We start from the raw sequence: 18,085 nt of genomic DNA, 5'->3' as shown, positions 1-18,085 counted from the left end.
CCTCCCCCTGGCGCTGGCTCAGGAATCCGCCGAAGGGCGGGCGGAGGCGCCGGGGTGGGCCGCGCCGCGGCAGGCGGGCGGGCGGGGGGCGCTTCCTGGGGCCGCGCGTCCAGGGAGCTGTGCCGTCCGCCCGTCCGTCTGCCCGCAGGCATTGCCCGAGCCGCCAGAGCCGCGGGCCGCGGGGTTGTCGCGGGCCCAAGTGAGTGGCTGTGACCGTCCGTGGGGGAGGGCGCGGGCCGGAGTCTCGGCCGAGTCCGCGGCAGCGTAGCGCCCACAGAGGCCCGCGCTCCTCGGCCTTCGCCGCAGGGGCGCGGGGCGGGGGCGGGGTGGCCGGGGCGGATGGGCCTGGGACCCGGGCCTGGGACCTGGGCCTGGGACCTGGGCCTGTGAGGAGTCGGTCCCCAGCCCTGGGAGGCCCCGAGGCCCAAGCACGGTCCTGAGCGGGCAGTGGCGGGGGCTGGGCTCGGGCTCCCGGTGCAGAGAGTTGGGGTGCCGCGGGCAGAGGCCCCTGACCCGTGTCCACCATCTCTCGCAGCCCCAGGATGCTCCCCTGCGCCTCCTGCCTACCCGGGTCTCTACTGCTCTGGGCGCTGCTACTGTTGTTCTTGGGGTCAGCTTCTCCTCAGGATTCCGAAGAGCCCGACAGCTACACGGTGGGGACAGTGAGGGCCGCTGGCCTGGAACGGGAAGGGAAGGGAGGAAGAGACCGGGACCCGGGGTGACTGCTGCTGGGGAAGTCTTCCTCCCCTGGCTGGTGGAGAGCTGGGGGCCATTGTTTGGAGCAGGCCGGAGGGTGGCCAGGCTCAGGCCCTAGTCTTGGCCTGGCCAGTTGGAGGAGATCTTAGGGTGACCACTGGCCACTTCTGGTTCCCTTCCAGGAATGCACAGATGGCTATGAGTGGGACCCAGACAGCCAGCACTGCCGGGGTGTGTGTGCCTGGGGGACCAAACACCCCCAGGAACCCGGAAAGGGATTGATAGCTGCTTTCCAAGGGACAGCCCCACCTCCAAGAACTGCCGTGGGAGCCCAGCAGCCCGTTCTATGCCCAGCTCTGCTACACAGAGGCCAGCTCTGGCTCTCTGGAGGCCAGTTGAGCTAGGGGTGGCCTCACCCTCTCCCAGAAACCCAGGAAACCTTGTCCCTACCCCTCAGAGGAGCTGGATCTGTACGCCTTCTCTGAACCACTCTCCTGTCCCAGCTCTTTGTCTCATCACAACCTGGGAGGGTAGCGTCCCCAGGGGTGGGTAAGGAGGCCCCCCCTCTTGGGCTGAGCTAGGGCTAGGGCCGTGGGGAGGGATAGAGACCCACTTGCAGGCTGAGAATGAGGGCAACAGTGGGAACAGCTGCCCCATCTCCAGCCTTGGCCAACCGTGGGGAGGGGTCCTGAGCAAGCCGACTTAGCTTGTTGAGCAGAGTGGGAAGGCTTTGCTGGGGCCACACATCTCAGAGCAGGCCGAGCTGGGTTCCTGCCTCCGCTCCCTCCAGGGCCAGCCCAGGAGACTGGCTGTGCCCAGCAGGCCCCTCTCTGCAGATGTCAACGAGTGTCTGACCATCCCTGAGGCCTGCAAGGGGGAAATGAAGTGCATCAACCACTACGGGGGCTACTTGTGCCTGCCCCGCTCCGCTGCCGTCATCAACGACCTACACGGCGAGGGACCCCCGCCACCAGTGCCTCCCGCTCAACACCCCAACCCCTGCCCACCAGGCTATGAGCCTGACGATCAGGAGAGCTGTGTGGGTGAGTGGGGACTGCTCTGGTGCCTGGCTTCCAGTCCTCTCACCAGGCATCTTAAACTCAGACCTCAGGTTCCTCCCCAGCTCAGAAGGGCCACTGGTGATGTCCACACCCTCATCCAGACACTCATGTTGTTTAGGACCTGCCGCAGGTGGCCCCAGCTTGTGTGCCACTGCTCCAGCCAGCTCCGGGCCCCTCCCCTCGGTTGCTGCAGAGACACTGCAGGAACTCTGCCTTCCAGTGTCTGTCCCCTGGGAGCCGCAGGCCTTGGAGGAAGGAGAGTCCAGGAATCAGTGTTGCTGGGGTTGTGTGGACAGGACCTTATTTCCTATGCAACCCCCAACATGTGGTTTTAGAGGTTAGGGGTGCCTTTCCTGTTGGCTCCAGGCTGGTGAACTCTTACGTGTGCTGTTGAGAGAACCGAATACAAGTGTTAGAACTATCTGTCATGTTGGGTGGTATGCGGGATCCCAGGCAGGGGCTGAGTGGTGTCTCTTGCAGATGTGGACGAGTGTGCCCAGGCCCTGCACGACTGTCGCCCCAGCCAGGACTGCCATAACTTGCCTGGCTCCTATCAGTGCACCTGCCCTGATGGTTACCGCAAGATCGGGCCCGAGTGTGTGGGTGAGTCCAGGAAGCAGCTTCTCTAGTCCCGGCTTTGTGTCCCTGGTCTGGCCCTTGCCCTAGCACCTGACCCCCATTCAAGCCAGGCTTCACCCCCGGCCTCTGCCACCTCACCCTCCGTCATCAGACACAGAGGACTGTAGCAGGGAGTGTTTGGGAGCTGTCCTGGCTGACCCTGCCTAATTCAGCTCCTCGGACACAGGATTATGGGTGGTGAAGCCTTGAGTCCCAGCCGGCTCGAGCCCACCTGCCCTCTGCCCTCTGCCCTCCGCCCTCCTTCTCCTGCCTCTATCCCCAGACATAGACGAGTGCCGCTACCGCTACTGCCAGCACCGCTGCGTGAACCTGCCTGGCTCCTTCCGCTGCCAGTGCGAGCCGGGCTTCCAGCTGGGGCCTAACAACCGCTCCTGTGTTGGTGAGGCTGGGCTGGGCTGGGCCAGGCTCCTGGGTCCTGGGCAGGGAGGTGTGAGGTGGGGGCGCTCCCTTCTTGACCAGCCCAAGTGGAGGCTCTGGGCTCCTCCTCCGCTTTCATCCCTCCTGTTTTTCCTGGCACCCCCAGATGTGAACGAGTGTGACATGGGGGCCCCATGCGAGCAGCGCTGCTTCAACTCCTATGGGACCTTCCTGTGTCGCTGCCACCAGGGCTATGAGCTGCATCGGGATGGCTTCTCCTGCAGTGGTGAGAGCTCCATCCCTGCTGTGTACTCCTCCGTGGACCCCCAGGCCCTAGCTATGCCGTGCCTCCTGCCACACAGTTCTCCATTTGAGGCCTCCGCGTCCTGTCACTGTGCACCCAGCTGCCTCCTGGATACTCGACCCCGGCTGGCTGTGGAGCACTCCCAGGCTAGTGGGGGAGGCACAAGGAGAGGCAGCTAGGTCCTTACTGAAGCCTACTGGGGAGACTGAGGATGTGGGTGCCACCTGTCCCACGTATCAGGCTCACCTGCATTTACCTGCATTTGAATTTTGCACTAGGACAAGTCACTCCTCTCTGAGCCTGTTTCTTCTTCTATAAAATGGGTTGTCTTGAGGATTAGGTGAGAGTGTGATAGATGGGCTCCAGCAAGTCTCAAGCTGCAGTGCTTTAAAGTGAATGAACTGCCACTTAATGAGAACCTGCCCTCGTAGTGTATTCCCTGACACACTTGGCCTCCTTCCTCTCAAGAATCCTAGGAGGTATGATTTTCTCCTTCCTCTACAAAATGAGGACATTCCTATCTCCCTCCACGTTTGTTGGGAGGATTACATAAAAATAATCACAAAGTCCTGGGTAAATGGTGACTTTCATGATTCAGCTAAGAGAGGTTAAGTGACCCGCCCAAGCTCATACAGCCAGGATGAGATGGGGCCAGGGCTCGATCCCAGACTTCTTACACCCTGTAAACTGGCATGTACCCCCTATGTTATGCTTTGCTGCGGGATGAGGCCTCACTGCTACCTGGCAGCATGAAGGGAACAAGAGAAAGGAAATGTTCTGCCTGTGAAGCTCACAGTTAGCTGGAGGTGACCACTGGGTGCTCAGGCTGACTGTGGGTTGCAGGAATTGGGCGTTACAGCACAAGCCAGACCCATAAGACTCATCTAGTCTAACACACTCATTTTGCTGATTGGGAAAATGAGATTCCCCTAGATCAGCTGGTGGGATTCACACCCAAGCCTCTAGATTCCCAGTAACTTATTTAGTGTTTCTTCCAGTTCTGGGCAAAGAGAAGTCTGAGCTGCGGCAGCCTGGGCAAACTTTCTTTGAACCCTCCATCTCCCGGCTGAACTTGTGGCTTGTCTCATCCCCCTCTGTCTTCCTACATTCAGTCTAACATGGGGCTGGGCCTTCTTGGGAAATGTTTGTGGGACTGAATGGTGAGGAATGCCCTTGACCCGGGGTCCCCATCCCCATGCTTCCTCAGATATTGATGAGTGTAGCTACTCCAGCTACCTCTGTCAGTACCGCTGCGTCAACGAGCCAGGCCGTTTCTCCTGCCACTGCCCACAGGGTTACCAGCTGCTGGCCACACGCCTCTGCCAAGGTACAGGTTGCCCGGGTGGAATGGGCAGGACGGTGTCAGGAGCTGGCAGCCTGACGCCCCCGATTCCAGCCCCTCTCCCCTGGCACAGACATTGATGAGTGTGAGTCTGGTGCGCACCAGTGCTCCGAGGCCCAAACCTGTGTCAACTTCCATGGGGGCTACCGCTGCGTGGACACCAACCGCTGCGTGGAGCCCTACATCCAGGTCTCTGAGAAGTGAGTCAATTCGATGCCAGGCCCCCACAGAAACTACGTCTCCCAGGGGGCTTTGGGGCTGACTGGCATCTATTCAGACCAGCGAGTGCCCCTGAGGGATGATGGGAATCATAGTCCTTCATAACAACCAGTCACAGGGGTGGGAGGGTCCTTTTGGGATTCCCTCCCTTTGTAGGGTAGGAGAAATTGGGGGGACAGGCAAGGAGCTCATTTGTGTCCCCCACCTCCGGGTCTCTAGCCGCTGTCTCTGCCCGGCCTCCAACCCTCTATGTCGAGAGCAGCCTTCATCCATTGTGCACCGCTACATGACCATCACCTCGGAGCGGAGCGTGCCCGCTGACGTGTTCCAGATCCAGGCGACCTCCGTCTACCCCGGTGCCTACAATGCCTTTCAGATCCGTGCTGGAAACTCGCAGGGGGACTTTTACATTAGGGTAAGGTTTCTGCAACCCTCAACTGACATGCACAATCTAAAACTGAACTCCAGGACGCCTTAAGGGTGAACTCGGCCAGGCTGCTATGCCCCACCCCTCCCCAAAGCCCCGCCCCCGGGAGGCGGGGTTTCTGCAGGAAGACGGGGGGTGGGGGGGGGGTACTCTAAACTCCCGTGGTGCAAAGGACAGACGGTTAAATGCAATTCTAACGAAGCACTCGGACACGGGAGTTTGAGTCCTGGTACTGGTTTTCCATATCTGATCTCAGTTTCTTCACCCGCAAACCAAGGGAATGGCGTGTGCAGGGCCCTGGGGTCAGAAAGTCCACTCCTTGCTGGTGGATCTGTTAGGAGGGGGCCGGGGGCGGCTCACAGTGAGCTGCTCACAGTGACTGGCAGCGGCATGCATGGGTCTCAGCAGGAGAAGGGGTTTGTCTAGTACCAGCGCTTCTCTTTCTTTTTAAAATTGAATGCTCTGAAGGGAGTCTGCTCACTTTGGGTCACCAAAGGTCCCACCACTCCCAAGAGCCACATGTGGCCTTGAATCGTCAGTTAGCCTGGGTCAGACAGAGCGGGCTGGAGAGGTGAGAAGAGCCCCAGCAGGAGATTTCTGAGGGCAGGAGCCTGGGTGGGGAGGAGAGACATCGAGGGTGTCAAAGAGCTGCAGGAGAGCCCGGGGTGGCAGCCTGGCCAGGGCTGTTCCTCTGCCTCACGGCCACGGGGAAGGGAGGTGACGCTGGGGCAGGGGCCTAGCACACAGGCTGACACAATATATATGTCCCCCCACCCACTGCCCTGCAGCAAATCAACAACGTCAGCGCCATGCTGGTCCTCGCCCGGCCGGTGACGGGCCCCCGGGAGTACGTGCTGGACCTGGAGATGGTCACCATGAATTCCCTCATGAGCTACCGGGCTAGCTCTGTACTGAGGCTCACCGTCTTTGTGGGGGCCTACACCTTCTGAGGAGCAGGAGGGAGCCACCCTCCCTGCAGCTACCCTAGCTGAGGAGCCTGTTGTGAGGGGCAGAATGAGAAAGGCAATAAAGGGAGAAAGAAAGTCCTGGTGGCTGAGGTGGGCGGGTCACACTGCAGGAAGCCTCAGGCTGGGGCAGGGTGGCACTTGGGGGGGCAGGCCAAGTTCACCTAAATGGGGGTCTCTATATGCTCAGGCCCAGGGGGCCCCATTGACAGGAGCTGGGAGCTCTGTACCACGAGCTTCAGTCACCCCGAGAGGAGAGGAGGTAACGAGGAGGGCGGACTCCAGGCCCCGGCCCAGAGATTTGGACTTGGCTGGCTTGCAGGGGTCCTAAGAAACTCCACTCTGGACAGCGCCAGGAGGCCCTGGGTTCCATTCCTAACTCTGCCTCAAACTGTACATTTGGATAAGCCCTAGTAGTTCCCTGGGCCTGTTTTTCTATAAAACGAGGCAACTGGACTGTTAGTGGTTTTCAAGCTTTTCTTTTAGGAAGTTTCATTTATTTTTATTATTTTTATTTTCCCAATGAGCCCTCTGCACTCCTAAGGAAATTTTATTTGATGAGGACCAACTGGTGACATAAAATAGATTCAAAGCTGCAACGCCCCACTGACTCCATCTCCCTGACCAGGGAATTCCAGGTGCTAAGCAGCTTTGTTTAAAAACCACTGGACCAGATGGTATCCCTGGTTCCTGCGTATTTCACAAGGTCCCCAGGGCTAGGCATCTTCTACATGACACATATGGCTGCAAACACTTAGATTCTAATTGTACCCCAAAAGATGTTGTTAAAAGGCTGGCTAGCCTGGGTTGGGGGACAGACGGGGGCTGGGGGCTGTTTCACGGCATAAGCTCAGGTCAAGGGGCTGTAGCTGCAGTAGAGCTGGGATAAGGTCCTGCTCAGAGCAGGCCCCAGATTCCTGCAGGAAGAGAGGCAGCGAGGGTCATGCCCTGGGCCTAGGGCAGCCCCAGTCCCTGCCACTCCCTCCAGGTTCCGTCTCTTGCCCTCACCTCTGTAGACGCCCACACTTGATGGTGCTCAGCAGTGTCTCTTGTTCCTTGGGGGTGGCACAGGCATCATAGGCGGCCAGGAGGCTGGGGGGCAGGGGTTTGAGTTTCTGAGGCTGACAGTGGCCCACTCTGGGCCAGCACCATGAGGGGCCAGGCAGAGGGGTCAGCATGGGATGGGAGAGTTGGGACACTGCCCCACTTCCTGAGCTTGGCACTCAAGGCCCCATGCCAGCCTGGCTGTCCTCCCTCCCTGTGGGAACTGTGGGGCAAAACCAGCAAAGGCTCCAAACCTTCACCCTCACTCCCCTTAATGGCCCAACCCCCTTCTCCAGGAAGCCTCTTCTCCACCAGGTGGGACGTCTCCCTCCCTCCTGTGGCCTCCACTACCTGGGACACTGTGTGGGCCTGCTGGCTTCCTCCCCACTTGACCTCCACGAGCACCCTGGGATCTGTCTATGTCTGGTCTGCAGAGCCCACATAAGGCCAGGCCTCCTCCACGAAGCATGGATTAAGGTGAATTCCATGCATGGAGGGCAGGGGCTGAGGACACCTAAGGGCCCTTTAGGGCCTACCTGGCAGGGGTGCTGTATCGATCCACCAGGGCTGCTGCCTTCTCCCCACTCACTCCGCGCACCTGCATCAGCTGCCGGGCAAACACTTCTCGCACCGACTGGGCCTGGGTTCAGGGAAGGGCTGGATCAGTGGGGGTCTGGGCCAGGCCATGTCTGAGAAGCTGGGCAGAAACAGTACCTTATTCTTGATGGCTCCTGCGTTGAAGTCACTGAAGGTGAGGAGTGAGCAGAGAGGGTTCGGAGAGGGCATGGCCCCTGATTCAGGGTTCCCAGGGGTTCCCCAGGGGCGGCTGCATAGGGTGTGGCCCTGAGGGAAGAAGGGACTGAGGCCAGGCTGGAGCTCGAAGGAACAACTCCAGCCAGCCCCTGCCCAGTCCTCAGCCTTGGGGGGCCAGCCTGAGAAATGGGGATCTCACCCACCTTGCTTCTTTTGGGGATGCACAGGGCCCAGGCAAGGTGAATTCCTTGTGGGCTCTGTCCCGACACTGGGAAAGGGGCCTCTGCTCACCTGGTAGAGTCTCTGCAGGCCCCGCGTCAAGAGGGCCAGGTAGGCGGCTGACTCCTTAATGTCTGCTGTGCGCTTCACAAAAAAGCCATCAATAACCTGGGGAAGAGGACCCAAGAGAGGGAAGGTGGCTCCTGGCCTAGACCATGAACCATGGACCACAGGGGCCCCTGCCTGCCTGCCTGGCCCTGCCCTCCCAGCTCACCTGAGTGTTGGTGACAGCCTGCAGCAGTGTGCTCTCAGGAAGGCTGAGGTTGTGGACGGAGCCATGCTCTTCCACCAGGTATACCCGGCGCTCCAGACCACAGCGCTTCAGCCGGAACTAGGGAAGTGTACAGAGTGGACAGGGAGGGTCAGGCTGGATGACCACATGCCTGGGCATCCATGATGTCACACTCAAAATGGTGCTGTGACCCTGTTCCCACCAGTTAGCCTCTGCATCCTCCCTAGCCTCTCCACCTGCCTCACAGGGGCCTCCGCAGCTTTGCTCATGCTGACACTCTTGTCTAGAAAGCCTTTCCTCCATCTCTCAACACTGCCCATCCTTCAAGCCTCCCCTGGGCCGGTACATGGCCTCTGTGACTAGGGGTCCACCCAGCAGCAAGTACCAAGGTACAGCCTCTGTATTTCCACTCCTGGAGGTTTATGCCTTGTTTATCCAAGACTGCAGGGGCTGGGTACCCAAGAGGTCTTTAAGATGCTCCTGATCTCAGCCCAAGAATGCAGATACCTGGCTTCCTACTGTGTGCCTGGATGGGCCTGTGGGGATCTGATCCTGGAGCAGCCACAGGGTGGGTGTGGCTGGATTCCAAAGGGCTCTGCCTCAAGGAGGCTGCCAGAAGTGCCCCTGGATTGCTCTGGGCTGAAAACGGGGCTTCAGAGCAGGCAGGGAAGCCTGGCAAAGCCAGCAAAATTACCTTCTGCTCCCGGAAGCGGCCGTCAATGATGCTGCTGCAAAGGTCATCCAGTCGCTTGCGCTCCACAATGTGGTCCAGTACCAACTCCCCAGGGTTTGCTGCTGACAAGCCAGCCGTTAGCTTGTGATCCCCTACCCACCAGGCCCTGCCCCTGGTGCCAGCCTGTCCACAGCCCTTCACCTGGGTCTCTAGGATTGGTCTCCTGGGCCACCCACACAAAATCTCCAACGTGCAGCTTGCGCACCGTGTGGGTCACGTGCAGCCGCTGTAGCTCTCGGAGCAGCTCCGGCCTGTGCCCACCCCTGGAGTGGCAAGGAGGGAAGCCTAGATCAGAGCAGGGCAGTGCCTACCCCCTAGCCTCCTCCGATCATCTCCCTCGTTTCTCCCCACCTCACTCACCCCCGGGTCTCGCCAATGTCCACACACAACAGCACGCTGTACTCTCCAGGCCTCAGCTCCAGTGGCTGCTGCTGGACCCCTGCTTCACTGGCACTAAGTGGGGGGTGTTGGTATGTGAGGCCAGAACCCTTTGTGCCAGGGCAGTTGCCCCACACCCATGCCACCCGACACCCACCACCCACCCACAGTAGGGAGGCAGCCACAGCTCAGCTGCAGGTGATGGGTTGGGGCAGGGCTTTGGCCTCATTTCCCATCCCCTCCTCCCTGTTTTCCCCCCTCCTCTGCCCTCCTCCTCACAGCTCTGCTGAAGCTGCTCCTGGCACTGCTGTCTCCTCCCCAGGGGGCTCCTTGGGCCCAATGCCCACATTCAGCAAGCTCAGGCCTTCTGACTCGGCCAACTTCTGGGCCAGCTCCAGGCCCTCTGAGGTCAATGAGTACCTGGGAGGCAGAGGGGACAAACACAGCTCTCCCTTCTTCACTCATTCCTGGCAGGCTTTCCTGCCTGCCCCCAGCTGGGCTGGCCTCACCACCCCCTTGGCGCCCTGCACAAATGACCCCAGTGGCTCCTGCTCCTCCTGGTCTTCTTGGCTCTTAGAGCAGTTCCTTGGGCCTGCTCAGCGCCATTCTCAGGTCTGCAAGAAGTGTGTCTCAGACAATTTCCTTCCTCCTGTCTTCACTAATGCTGTTTCCTCCTCCTCAGAATACTTATCCTGCATATCTACCCGCCAAATCCTAAAACGTGTCAAATGCTATCTCCTCTGAAAAGGCTTTCTCCTCCTCCAATAACCACCGCACCCTCCCGCCCCCGCTGCTGCGGTTTCACACCCTCCAGGTACTCCAACAGTGGGGGCTCCTGAGGAAAGGCCCACGCCCCCCAACCTCAACAGCATCAGCTCTGGGAGTTGTTGGGTGACTCTAAGGCCCTACTAAGAAGGTCACTCATGCTCTCCTGTATCTCCTGCAGTTGGCCCCACCTGGCTGGCTGGTGTGTCCTGAGGACCAGGTTCCTGTGAAGGAGGGAGCGGAGGGCTGGCCAGGGTCGAGCACTCCCAGGGGCTACCTGTGGATCAGAAAAGAGACCCTCAGAGAGCACCTGGTACCACCACAAGTCCATGTTCCCTGGGTCCCCAGCCATGGGCCCACTGCAAGAAAAGGCAGTCTTTGGTGGGCCCCAGAGCCACTTGGGCCTGTCCTCCCTGATCCCTGTGCTCACCCTCACCCTGGGGGCCTTCTGAGCACACCTCTGCAGCAGCTCCTCCTTGGTTAAGAAGTGGTGACCATTAGGATTCTGAAACCAAGGTAGAAAAGACAGGGTAGGCTCAGTGCCAGGGCCCCTCCTCATCCCGCTCAGGCGGCTGGGATAATCTTTGCCTGCCCTGCCCGGGCCAGGCCCCTCGGGGAACCTCCCACCCCACTGCCATGGTTCCGCCTCCCGGTGTAGCCCAGTGCTCACCAGGTGCTCCCGGTAGAGCACCAGCAGTATCACTCGGGCTCCTGAGTGCCGAGCTGGCCAGTAGCTGCCAGAGCCTCCCACTTTGGGCTGGGTGGGAACCTGAAAGGTACAGAGGAGTTCTGAACATGAAAGCCAGCCAGTCATCTTTGAATAAGTCCCCAGCAGGCTTTGTGGCCCTGGGTAAGTCACTCAGTTGTCTCTCAGTTTCCTTCTCTGTAAAATGGGCCAGGTGATGGGATGATCCGCTGCCAATCTGGGATAAAACAGCAGGCAGTTTCGGGGCAGTGGGTGGGGGTGTCTCCCCAGCCTGGCCTCACTTCTACCATGCGCTGCCGGACAGGTGTAATTAGACAGGAAAACTCAGTAATGGTGACCCCGTAACTAACTGAGCTGGGCTCCCTAAGTAGCTTGATCATGGAATTCTCTCATTGGCTGTTACCAATATTTCTATTCACAGGTTAAAATACTAAGTCGAAAAGAGGGTAAGTCATTTGCTCAAGGCCAGGCATCACTGGTGAGATTTGGACTCAGGCTTGCCAAATCCCCCAAGCCAGAAAATCATACTCCCGCACTCCCACTTTGCCTTCCACTCCCCTTGCCCCTTCCTCACTGGCATGGAAGAGTCCTGGACTTCCGCAGGTCGCCCCTGCGGGGCTGGACTGTTCTCTCCAGATGGTGAGTCCGGGGCATGGTCACCTGCGGGAGCAGAAAAGAGTTAACTCCACACTCCACGAATCCGGCAGCTGCGAGGATCTGGGATGCAACCTGCTCAGATGGTTAAGTGAGACCGGTGAGGGAGGCTCAGGGAGCGCCAGCCACTAGCCCTAGGCCGAACGGCAACTGGGACAGGAGTGGGGAGCTTAAAGCCAAGGGCTCCCAGGAGAGTACGGAGGCTCCACCTGGGGGAGGTAGGGGATCACCGACCCCTTTCCGAGGCGCTCACCGCCCGATGTTCGGTGCCGCTGCAGCCGCTCTTCCAGCATCCGGCAGAGCCCGTCTCCGAAGTGCTGTAGGATCTTAGCTTCCTTCCCGCTGCGCAGCGGCAGTGGGTACCGTCGGAGGGAACGCAGCGCCTGGCCGGGCAGGGGTAGGGTACCTGGTCAGGGCAGGCCTGACCTGGCCAGCAGCTTTTCCCATCGGGCCACGCCAGGACCCACCTTCTGAAACACGAAGCGCGTGCGGCGCCTGCTGCGGGTCGCCTCGTCCCGCCACTCGGTCAGCCAGCGAACGAAGAGCGGGTTGGGACAGGCAGGCAGCGGGCGCTTCCGGCCCAGGCGGACCGGGGCCGCCATGGGCCCGAGGGCGGGTCCTCCGGCGCTCCACGCCCGCAGGACTGGGACCCCGCCAGTTCTGGAGTCGGGATTCGAACACCTGGCCCAGGGCGGGGCGGGGGAAGAGGGAGACCGAGGGCAGGACCGTTGAGATAACGGGGCCCCAAACACACGGGGCACTAACGAGAGGAGAGCCTGCGGCCGCCCTCCCACCCCTGGGCTGCTCTAAGTAGTTGGTCAGGGGCGCTGTCTCTAACGATCTTTTCCCTTGGCTCCACTCCAGCCAGCCTTTGAGACGCGCCCATTCCCAGCCCCCGGAGCCTGGACCGGCTCCTTCCTGTCACCCCAGATTCGAGAGCGGGGGCTTTGTGTAGGCGAGAGGAAGGCGGACAGCGCCCCCTGTGACGGGGAGGACTGGCTGGGCGGCGCTTAACGGACTAACCTGAACTTGGCGGCTCTAAGGTCTCTTAAGATTGTCAGCTTCAGCCTCAAGCTTGAAGGAGGCTGGAGATGGAGACTGGTCTTGAAAAGAGTCCAGGAGAGGCGCGGGCTAGGAGACAAACGGGTGCAAACGTATTAGTGGGAGGGACACCCAGAAATGGGTGCCGGGGATGAGGACCCAAAGGTAAGGCAGGAGGAGCTGCAGGACCCTTGGAGGAAATGGTGATCCTCATCCCCGGGATACAGGGCAAAGAGTGTGTGGTGGAGAGGAAGTCGGGGACGTGCCGAGAAGGCCCAAAATAGGACTCGGAAGGTCGGGGGTCAGAGGCCTAGAGGAAGGAGGACTGTAAGTAAGAGGTGCTTGGGCATCCTGGCAGTTGGGGAGGCCTGAGATGGGCACGCGGTTGGGTTTGGGAGCGGAGGAGCAGGCTGCGGGTTAAGAAGCCCAGACACAGGTAGAGGGGAGAACACTTCGTCATTTTTGTGGCTAATCGGAAGTGGGAGACCCTCAGGGAGGTTGAAGATGGAAACCCTACAAAGGGCTTCAACCTGAGAAGCCTGAAGGACACGTATAGCTGAGTTGGACACAGGCGACCCGCCAGGGTTTGAAGCAGCATCCGGCCTCTAGCTGCTATGCCGGAAGTCGCAACACGCAGGTCTCCAGCCTGCGAGGAAGGGAGAGGTGGGCGCCAGAGGTCCAGGCCCGCCCCTCGGGACTGTGCCTAGCCCACGGCGCAGTAGCCCCAGCCAAGCTAAATTGGACCAATGGGCTCCGGCTCCCGCCTCCCGCCCGCCGCGACCTTATAAGGAGCCTCAAGCCTGCTGTCGGGCTGGCCCCGCCCCCTCGAGTCTCTTGTCCTAATAAGGACATCTAGGGCATCCCGCGGCTGGGGGCGGGCGAGAGCGCGTCTCCAGGGTAACTGCGAAGCCCCCTCCCTCTCCCCGTTGCTCTTGGAAACTCTAAAGCTGAGAAAAGGGGGCGCTAGCCTCCTATTCCTGTAGGGTCGCTCGCGGGAGGCGGGCTCAAGCTGCTGTCTCCACCTGGAGCGCCGGGAGTCCGGGCGGGGGCGGTGCTGTGGAATGTCCCCGACTACAACCCCCGGTATGCTCTGCAAGGTACCCGACTCCCAGGCATCGCTCTCCGTTTACACCCTTAATTCCGTTTATAGGATTAGGGCCCCCAGTTCCCTTTCTGGGTTTGCCTCTGACTTGTTTGCGACCCAGTCTTTTCCTGCAGAGTGTGAGGCTGTGGTCACTGTTCTAGGACAACAAAATCATCCCGGAGTCCCCCGCTCGTTTCTTTTTTTTTTTTTTTTTTTAAGGCATATACTACCACAGAACTTGTCTCAGTTTTTCGGATGTTAGAATAACCATGTACCTGGCTATCAACTCGAGAGCTGGGTTCAAGTCTGGTTTAATATCTATTTCTTCTCATTGGCACGTAAAGGCATGTAAAGAAGCCTTGAATTGAATGCACAAACCCTCGTCTTTACCCTTTAACGCCTCATGACTTTGCCAAACATCTTTAAACAAGAACAAAGCTCTCAGAGATTTCCTTGTACCTTTCCCCTGTGCCTTTTCCTCCTATTCTTGTTTTACTGACGTTGGACATGGCCTTTTTTCAGGAGACTAGAGTGGCTTTACACATGCAGAGTACTAGTGTTTATCCGACTGACGACGCCTTCATACTTGTGATTTCCTTTGCTTTAGGTCGGGATTCCAGGCTAATCAATAGTTGCTTCGATTCAGAAATGCAAAACCCTAACCTCACTCAAAAATTTCAGGCCAAGGGATCCAGATAATACCAGATGGGTCTTAAAGCCGTTTTGCTGTGGGATAAAGAGCCGCTTAGTCGGGGATCGTTTTCGGGTCATTTTACTGAGCGCCGCCTCGCCGGGCTCAGGGCGGTTCCTGGGAAATTGGACCAATGGGCTCGCGCTGCGCGCTGCGGTGCCGCCCGGGACCTGGGCCTACATTTCCCTGCATGCACTGCAGCTCGGGGCCGGCCAGCGGGAAGACTCCGTTACCCAGCGAGCGAGGCGGCGGCGCAGGGCCGGCGGACTCCATTTCCCGTCGGCTCGCGGTGGGAGCGCCGGAAGCCCGCCCCACCCCTCATTGTGCGGCTCCTACTAAACGGAAGGGGCCGGGAGAGGCCGCGTTCAGTCGGGTCCCGGCAGCGGCTGCAGCGCTCTCGTCTTTTGCGGCTCTCGGTGCCCTCTCCTTTTCGTTTCCGGAAACATGGTGAGCGGCAGGCCACGGCGCCCGAGGGAGGCGGCTGCGGGTCGGTCGCCTGCGCGCGGGAGGCGACGGGGGAGCGACGTCCGCACCCCCTCCCCCAGCGCCCCGGGCGGGATGAGGGTCTCGCACGAAGGGGCGGGCGGTGCCGGAATGCGCGTGCGCGCCCGTGGGCGCCGGGGAGGGCCGGTCTGGACGTCGCTCGCGCGCCGCCTCGGCTCCCCTCCCCCACCCGCTGGTGCGCCCGCGCGGACACTGGCCGCGGGGGGAGGGGTCTGGGGCGCCCCTCGCGGAACGCCGGCGTCGCGCCTTTCTTCTTAGGGGCGCGCTCTCGACTGGAGCACGCGGCGTCCAAACCCGGCCCGGGGGCGGCGAGGGAAAAGCGCGCGAGAGGTCTCGGCGCGCGCGCCCCACCCAAGGCTGTTCCTGTCTGCGCGTCACCCTCCCTTGGCAGCCGGGTCCGTCTCGGGAGCAGGTGGCAGAGATGCCTGCGCCCGGGAGGGGCGGGTGCTGGCGCGGCGAGGGGTGCCCGGTTGGGGCGTGGGTGCCTGCGATTAAGGCCTTGCACCGCAAGGCTTGGAGGGGGCATCGCAGAGACCGCGGCCCGTTCGGGAGCGCATCTAACGAGCTGCGTTCTCACCCGTGCATCGGGCGAGGGCTGGAACGGCTCTGTCTGTCGGCGCGTGCGCGCACGCTCAGGCCCGGCCGCCGGTCCCGAAGCCCTGAGCCAGCGAGGCCTTCCCGGATGGGCCTGAGGGTGGAGCCGAGTTTAGGGAAGTGACCCAGGCGGGCACCGCCCGGAAACCACCCCGCCCCCTGTATACGGCCCGAGGGCTGAGAAAACTGAAGGTTATGTAGCTTGCCCAGGCTCCTGCCTGCAGCAGATGGGTCTGATACACCCGTTGTTTTAGGGCGATTCCACAGGGTTAGGGACGTGGAGATGCTGCTGCCTCTCGGATACGCGTTTCTGCATTGGGGAGGGGGCCGGGCCCAGCCGATCTCCTGTCCCCGCCCACTCCGGAAGCGGCCGAGTCACGTGGCCGGCTTCCTCTGCAGTTCCGGGGAGTTTGGGGGACCAGATTTACCTTGGATTGCCCCTCCCTCTCCTGGCTCGGGCACCCCGAAGCACGACGCAGAGTAGGAAGAGTTTAAAGACCTCGAGGCCTCTGGGCACTTGAGTTTGGCATGTTAATTTTTATCAGCGACTTCTGGGGCCTAGCACCATTCCCGGAAGAAGGGAGTTGTCGGGCAGGGTCCTTAATGGGGGTTGCGATTCTTGTCTTGGTTGGGAAAGAGCCTAGCTGGGAACAGGGGTCGTTTGTGTAGTAACTGTATTAAGCAGTTCTGGTGGGTTTGTTGTAACTGTTCGGTGTCTTTGGGATCCCCTCTAGCATTGTGGGGTCTTGGCTCTTTCTGAAGAGGAGTCTTGGCTCAGGTGTTTGGGTCCTCCATATCTGAAGTTCTAAATCACCAGTTTTATCCAAAGGCTGAGAGCAAGTACTGTGAGTAGCAAGTGAGTCAGTAGCCGGTGGATCTTTTAATTCTGGGTTCACATTTTGGTCAAGGCTCTACTTTTCACGAGTTTTCCATTTCTATCCTGTAAAATGAGGGAAGGGGTTGTTGAACTAGGTGATCAGAGGCCATGGCTGCCATTCTGAGGTTGTGTCCCATCTGGTTCTTTGACAGTGACTTGGGTGGGAAAACTAGTGACTTGCCTTGGGAAGGGCACTAGTGACCACTCGGGACGTGGACTGAGATCTTCTGAGAAAACAAGGGGCAGTTCCCTAGAATCCTTTTCTTGATGAGGTATACGTGGCATGTCTCCTAGGCCTCCGGTGTGGCTGTCTCTGATGGTGTCATCAAGGTGTTCAACGACATGAAGGTGCGTAAGTCTTCAACGCCAGAGGAGGTGAAGAAGCGCAAGAAGGCGGTGCTCTTCTGCCTGAGTGAGGACAAGAAGAACATCATCCTGGAGGAGGGCAAGGAGATCCTGGTGGGCGATGTGGGCCAGACTGTCGACGACCCCTACGCCACCTTTGTCAAGATGCTGCCAGATAAGGACTGCCGCTATGCCCTGTATGATGCAACCTATGAAACCAAGGAGAGCAAGAAGGAGGACCTGGTGTTTATCTTCTGGTGAGCTCATTCTGGCACTTCTTCCTGTCACCTGCCCCCTTTCTCATGATGGGAACTTCTGTGGCTCCTGGTCAACCCAGATGTGTGGGTTTGGAGGGGCAGGGGGTTGTAACAAAAGACTCCTCACTGCCAGCCCAAGGGTTTCTCAAAGTCACCTGTGGCTTTGCTGTTGCTGGGAGTTGCCTGACGCGTGTTTCTGTCCAGGGCCCCCGAGTCTGCGCCCCTTAAGAGCAAAATGATTTATGCCAGTTCCAAGGATGCCATCAAGAAGAAGCTGACAGGTAAGGGCCAGCATTGGTGCTGAGTGCCCTTCTGCTCTGGCCTTGGCTGCAGGGCAGGGTGAATGGCACGCAGAGGGGGTCCGCCCCCTTGTCTTCGCTGCCTGCTTGTTCCTTCCATCTGCTTTGATTGGCTCCTTCCCAGCCACAGAAACTACCCCCACCCCAGTGCTTCCTGCTCACAGATGCTCCCCTTTCTTCTTTACAGGGATCAAGCATGAATTGCAAGCAAACTGCTACGAGGAGGTCAAGGACCGCTGCACCCTGGCAGAGAAGCTGGGGGGCAGTGCCGTCATCTCCTTGGAGGGCAAGCCTTTGTGAGCCCCTTCTGACCCCCTGCCTGGAGCATCTGGCAGCCCCACACCTGCCCTCGGGGGTTGCAGGCTGCCCCCTTCCTGCCAGACCGGAGGGGCTGGGGGGATCCCAGCAGGGGGAGGGCAATCCCTTCACCCCAGTTGCCAAACAGACCCCCCACCCCCTGGATTTTCCTTCTCCCTCCATCCCTTGACGGTTCTGGCCTTCCCAAACTGCTTTTGATCTTTTGATTCCTCTTGGGTTGAAGCAGACCAAGTTCCCCCCAGGCACCCCAGTTGTGGGGGAGCCTGTATTTTTTTTAACAACATCCCCATTCCCCACCTGGTCCTCCCCCTTCCCATGCTGCCAACTTCTAACCGCAATAGTGACTCTGTGCTTGTCTGTTTAGTTCTGTGTATAAATGGAATGTTGTGGAGATGACCCCTCCCTGTGCCGGCTGGTTCCTCTCCCTTTTCCCCTGGTCATTGCTACTCATGGAAGCAGGACCAGTAAGGGACCTTCGATTAAAAAAAAAAAGACAATAATAAAAAGGCTCATTAATGGGA

The 18,085-nt window shown here is 59.6% G+C and overlaps 3 protein-coding genes across 15 annotated transcripts; 2 read left to right on the top strand and 1 right to left on the bottom strand.

Moving 5' to 3' along the window:
- The first annotated feature begins 27 nt into the window (after positions 1–27).
- EFEMP2 (EGF containing fibulin extracellular matrix protein 2) lies at positions 28–6,472 on the top strand. 2 transcript variants are annotated; one of them, XR_004071766.3, is made up of 12 exons: positions 65–199; positions 536–653; positions 879–927; positions 1,533–1,739; positions 2,238–2,360; positions 2,659–2,775; positions 2,920–3,039; positions 4,265–4,384; positions 4,473–4,599; positions 4,838–5,033; positions 5,834–6,068; positions 6,201–6,472. XR_004071766.3 is itself a non-coding variant. In XM_031015893.3 (11 exons), the coding sequence occupies exons 2-11, from the start codon at positions 543–545 to the stop codon at positions 5,993–5,995; spliced, it is 1,332 nt and encodes a 443-aa protein (XP_030871753.1). In that variant the 5' UTR covers positions 28–199; positions 536–542; the 3' UTR covers positions 5,996–6,472. The 2 variants fall into 2 exon arrangements, 1 of the variants encoding a protein (XP_030871753.1); XM_031015893.3 differs by having other exon boundaries at positions 28–199; positions 5,834–6,472.
- A 1-nt stretch (position 6,473) lies between these two features.
- On the bottom strand, positions 6,474–15,835 carry MUS81 (MUS81 structure-specific endonuclease subunit). Of its 9 annotated transcripts, none has more exons than XM_055354523.2 (18): positions 15,452–15,835; positions 12,578–12,685; positions 12,022–12,235; positions 11,808–11,937; positions 11,475–11,560; positions 10,865–10,963; positions 10,625–10,699; positions 10,386–10,471; positions 9,709–9,849; positions 9,412–9,504; positions 9,193–9,314; positions 9,013–9,110; positions 8,301–8,417; positions 8,099–8,194; positions 7,769–7,897; positions 7,591–7,694; positions 7,019–7,102; positions 6,474–6,927 (listed from the first exon to the last, which is right to left on the bottom strand). In XM_055354523.2, exons 1-18 carry the CDS (start codon positions 15,457–15,459, stop codon positions 6,861–6,863), a joined length of 1,857 nt encoding a protein of 618 aa, XP_055210498.1. In that variant the 5' UTR covers positions 15,460–15,835; the 3' UTR covers positions 6,474–6,860. The 9 variants fall into 9 exon arrangements, with proteins under 9 accessions (XP_055210498.1, XP_055210497.1, XP_055210496.1 ...); XM_055354522.2 differs by having other exon boundaries at positions 9,013–9,113; positions 15,452–15,828; XM_055354521.2 differs by lacking the exon at positions 15,452–15,835 and adding an exon at positions 13,126–13,622.
- Positions 13,902–18,070, top strand: CFL1 (cofilin 1). 4 transcript variants are annotated; one of them, XM_055354527.1, is made up of 5 exons: positions 15,880–15,948; positions 16,203–16,324; positions 16,640–16,947; positions 17,152–17,228; positions 17,434–18,070. In XM_055354527.1, the coding sequence occupies exons 3-5, from the start codon at positions 16,688–16,690 to the stop codon at positions 17,544–17,546; spliced, it is 450 nt and encodes a 149-aa protein (XP_055210502.1). In that variant the 5' UTR covers positions 15,880–15,948; positions 16,203–16,324; positions 16,640–16,687; the 3' UTR covers positions 17,547–18,070. The 4 variants fall into 4 exon arrangements, with proteins under 4 accessions (XP_018891644.1, XP_063566763.1, XP_055210502.1 ...); XM_019036099.2 differs by lacking the exons at positions 15,880–15,948; positions 16,203–16,324 and adding an exon at positions 13,902–14,817; XM_063710693.1 differs by lacking the exons at positions 15,880–15,948; positions 16,203–16,324 and adding an exon at positions 14,976–15,269.
- The last annotated feature ends 15 nt before the right edge of the window (positions 18,071–18,085 follow it).

Source organism: Gorilla gorilla, chromosome 9 (genome assembly GCF_029281585.2).
Source record: "Gorilla gorilla gorilla isolate KB3781 chromosome 9, NHGRI_mGorGor1-v2.1_pri, whole genome shotgun sequence".
Taxonomy (NCBI): domain Eukaryota; kingdom Metazoa; phylum Chordata; class Mammalia; order Primates; family Hominidae; genus Gorilla; species Gorilla gorilla.
The sequence above is the reverse complement of the archived record's forward strand: the minus strand, read 5'-3'. Positions and strand labels throughout refer to the sequence as shown.